Source organism: Pinus tabuliformis, chromosome 8 (genome assembly GCF_031772625.1).
Source record: "Pinus tabuliformis cultivar Carrire ecotype Pingquan chromosome 8, CPIR1, whole genome shotgun sequence".
Classification (NCBI taxonomy): domain Eukaryota; kingdom Viridiplantae; phylum Streptophyta; class Pinopsida; order Pinales; family Pinaceae; genus Pinus; species Pinus tabuliformis.
The window spans coordinates 112,146,346-112,150,902 of NC_142294.1; the positions used below are offsets into that span (position 1 = coordinate 112,146,346).

The following is a 4,557-nucleotide window of genomic DNA, read 5'->3' on the forward strand; positions in this document are numbered from 1 at the left end:
CCGGGCATGGAAAAGGGCTGTATGACATATGTACAGGGGTCAAAAGTGATAAACAAGTGCCACTTACCGAATGGAGTGTGCATTCCTTTCTTCGACAGAACATCAGCTTGCTCATTTTGATTGCGCTTTATATGAGAGATAGGGAAAGTCGCAGGCTTCCATAGAGATGCTATCCTTGCTAGCCAACCTGTAAGGCTGTCGATCTGTATTGCATGATTGCCTTTCACATGATCTATGATAATTTTCGAGTCACCATATACATTAATAGGCCCTATATCCATGAAAGTGCAGAATAAAAGCAGACCATGCAGGGCCATGGCCTTTGCCTTGTTATTTGACCCTTTGCCACCATTCCAATATAAGGAGAATTGGAGGTCATTTGAAATAGCAATGAAAACACCACAAGCGCAAATGCCATCCTTTGTCGCACCGTCAAAGTGGGCCCTTGGGAATGAAAGTAGCTGGTCGTCAGAGGCAGTGATCTGATGATTTTTCTGTAGAGGCATGTTTTGGTCGTCAGACGCAGTGTATTTGTTATATGTATTGGAGTTTGTAGATTTTAGTTAAATTTCTTTAAAATTTAGTTGAAATTTGTTGAAATCACAAATTTGGGTGGTGTATTTTTCCTGCTTCAAATAATTTCGAAGTTTTTCAAGTATTTTAAACAATGATTTAACAATTTTGCAGATTCCAACCAAAAACTAAAAGACCTATAAGAGTTTAACAACGCCACAAATTTATTCCATAGAAAACTTGGATGCAACGCCTAAAAGACCTAGAGCAAAAATACTTGGATTCAACAAAATAACAAATGGTTTAGTAAATGAGATATTTGCTTGATCGCGTGCCCCATAACCCCATAAACAGCAAAGAGATAAAAGCTTTTGTTATGGAAAAGTTCCACAAACATACTTGGGAGAAGGATCTAGGAAGAAAGAAAAATTTCTATATTGAAGTGTTTAATCCCATTCATAATCATCAACCAAAAGCATACATAGAGACCAATATCTCTTGGAGAGCCAAAATTCTTATTGCTCAGTTAAGGACTAATTCTCATCAACTCCGTTGTGAACAGGGCGCTGGAAAAGGCCAAAGGAAGTGTGGGAGGAAAGGGTATGCATTTTTTGTTCTTCCGGAAAAGTGGAAACAGAAAAACATTTCATTTTAGAGTGTGAGGCCTTCAAAGACAACAGGGAAACTTATGCAGATACGCTGGCAGCTAGCTCTTGGGATAATCTATTTAACGAGGGGTTTGTAGAGAAGACGGAGCATTTATTGTGAAGCTTCACAAAAAAAGGGCCGAATACATCAAGCAGATGAAGAAGCAATCTGTCCCATAGACTATCTTTAACCTCGTAGACCATAAAATAATTTCTTTCTTTCTTTCCTTCTAGACTACATCAAATGATTTGATTAGTAAATAAACTAAGCCACCCACTTGTGAAATACTTATCGCGCGGGGTTGGTCAGATCCATACAATCTTTGGCTTCACTTCACGCACGGTCAGAAAACGACATGTTTGACCAAAAGGGTAAAGTAGGTGGCGATCTCGAAATACTTGTCGAAGCAGGGGAAGAAAGGGAAGAGATGACAGATAATAATGGACATTCAAGCCTCTGGGTTGCTGAATTTATTCAAAAACCATGAACGAATTCATGTTTTTCATCGTGGGTTTACTCTGGAGAAGCTTCCATCAATATTCAGATGGTGTGCGAGGAGGACGAGGATTTACAGGTGACAGTGCACAGTTTGTTCTCGAATCCTTACTTATCTCATTCATGGGAAGATAGAATAATAGAAGCATAAAAGCCCTGAGAAACACAGATTCAGCACAGAAGTATTAGAGACCTGAGAAATTATTTACTGTTATGCATGAATAGGCATTAATTATATTAATAATTGAAATAGCTTTCATGGCTTCACCAGACTCGTCAATCTTCGAAACAAGTAATATATCATACAACTGTTGCCCATATTACTGTTCACCCTGTTGTCCAGGGTATTGTTTCCCATTCTCTCCTCCCCCTCCCTTTGAGCTCGCGAGCCATGACTCGGACCCCACTTTCTCTCCTCTGGTTATCGCCATTATTGGCATACTAGCCAGCGCTTTTCTGCTTGTATTCTATTATGCCATACTTGCTAAGTACTGCACCAGTTGGGAGTCGTTCAGAAGTCGGATGAGAGGAGGTGGTTACAATGATTCTTATGAGGATGAGGATCATATCTTGACCCCTTCAAATGACTCCTGGCCTCTGGTCACAGTTGGGCTTGAAGAGTCTACTATCAGATCTATCCCTGTCTATAAGTACAAGAGAGGAGATGGCTTGGTAGAATGCACCGATTGCTCGGTTTGTCTCAGTGAGTTTCGTGACGGTGATAGTGTCAGGCTTCTGCCCAAATGCAACCATGCTTTTCATTTGCCTTGTATTGATACTTGGTTGCATTCTCACTCCAATTGCCCTCTGTGCCGAGCGAATATCGTGAGTCCTGCTGCATCTCGGCCTGTAGAAGCTGCAATCACAATTCATGATGACGGTTCAGACACTACTGTTTCTCAAACGCCAACTGATAATCATCAGCAGAATTCGAGGGAGGAACCCATGCCTAGTTCACTGGGCAATTCAAGCAGTGCAAATGAGATCAATCCGAATGCTGTTATGGAAAGGAAGGAGGATACTGGAAATATTGAACAGGAAACGCATATGATTGAGTTAATGATGCCATCAGATGTCCGTGCCCTGAGTGATTTGGCAAGCAAGCACCGAAGAGATGACAGGATGGTTGGTTTTGGAGGAGATTTGCAGCCCATGAGAAGGTCAGTCTCCGTGGGTGCATCAAGCAGGCTTTGCATATCGATTAGTGATCTTTTGGCTATGCAACTGGGTTTTGAAGACGAAGATGCAAATGCGATTTGCCCTGAATCTTCGCAGAGGAAGAGGCTTGGCTGTGAGTTGTTAGCTCTTAAGGGTTTCAAGAAACATTTGGGTCAGTGTCAGCTCAAATCCAAAGCTTCGGGTGATGCTTCCAAGAGTGGAATTCTGCATAATTTGAAAGGGCCAATGACCATGAAGAGATCGTTCTCTGGTGGCAAGTTTTTCCTCTCCAGGTATCACAGAGGCAGAAGTTCCATCCTACCCATATAAAAATACTATAATGGTTTGGGGAAGCTTCTATTTTGTCCACCTAAGTCAATAAACGGTTCAGTTGCAAGCGACAATTCTGTAAATTAATGTTTCAAAAACATTTTTTCTTCATGGTATACATGCTTGCACAGAAACCAGTGTCAAATCTTTCAAACCATAAACCACATTGAAGATAGGTTTGCTCTTCACTGGACAAACCCTCTAAATGGGTATTTATACACCCCCTAGATTCAAATAATGTACAATTTTACTGTTTGTTCTAAGATGGAAAAACAAGGACCTAGAAATTCATCTAAACCCCTCGCATTATCTTGAACGCTTGCTAGTTGTGCTTTCTTCAGTGGTTTGTTTTTTCGAATTTTAATGTGAGTATTGTGTTCCTCTTGGACACTAATTTAGCAGTGTAACTATTTGTGCCTATGAGTCAGTATGTAGTCCCTGATTTCTGATGTTTTTGTGTGGTGTGTAATGAAGGCTTCAATTCTATAAAATGGAATGCCAAATGTAATAACTTGGGCCTGTGCATTTTTGACTACAAATGGTATGGTGAAATAAAGTATACCTTGTTTCTCAAATTGCTGTTTGTAGCAAAAGCTGAATTGCAAGATATCTGCAATAGCAATTTGTCTATCTTGAGTTATAAATTTTCTTCTTAGTTTTTTGTCTTTACTACCCAACCATTATGCAACAATGTTTAAAGCTTTGTGACATGAACAAGAACTGATATTTAACTGAATTTGTTTTCTCAAGATCAGCTGATGCTTAAACATGCCGTAAAACATGTCCAGTGCAGGGTCTACATCCTAACAGACATAACTTCTGTCCATAGTGAATTGATGCAATCCAAGTTGAACTTGTCTACGATGATGTGATCTACAGTCTGTTTTTTCATATCAAAAGATAAATTCAATGATTGAGAGATGGATGGTTTAAAATGTAAATTCTCGTGGGGTTGTTTACACGCAGTCTTCCACAAGTTAACTTGTATTGCATAGTCTACTAACCCTATTCATGAACAGAACTGTACCTTAAAAGTAACAGAGTTTTCAACTCTCCAGTGTTTCTACGTCATAGAACTTAAGAAGTAAGATAGTGCTGCAAGTCATAAAACATAAGTGTAAGATGGTTTTTGGCTCTCGAGTGCTTGAAATATCTATAATTTTGACTTTGAGTTGGCAAAGCTCAGGGCTTCAACATAAGTTCATGCTCCCATAGCTTTGCTGCATTTTATTTTTCAGTAAGTGCTTGGGGGTAAAAATAATATCAATATCTTACTGAAATTTCACAGGGATTTCGTTAAACATGGAGTCTTCTTCCTCCCTGCTTTGTACAATGTAGACCATGCTTAACTGAAGGCAATGGCCACGTGCATTTCTGGTAAGGTGCGCCTTTGCTTCCAATGTCATAGCCAAG

At 39.8% G+C, this 4,557-nt stretch overlaps 1 protein-coding gene across 1 annotated transcript; it reads left to right on the forward strand.

Annotated features, from left to right (window-relative positions):
* The first annotated feature begins 1,498 nt into the window (after window positions 1–1,498).
* Window positions 1,499–3,799, forward strand: LOC149234381 (RING-H2 finger protein ATL52-like). Its single transcript, XM_089371821.1, has one exon. The coding sequence runs from the start codon at window positions 1,915–1,917 to the stop codon at window positions 3,142–3,144; it is 1,230 nt and encodes a 409-aa protein (XP_089227947.1). The 5' UTR covers window positions 1,499–1,914; the 3' UTR covers window positions 3,145–3,799.
* Window positions 3,800–4,557: the final 758 nt, after the last annotated feature.

What these genes read in the sequence shown, in the direction of transcription:
- LOC149234381 (XM_089371821.1), top strand. Translation starts at nt 1,915, where the DNA reads ATGGCTTCACCAGACTCGTCAATCTTCGAAACAAGTAATATATCATAC.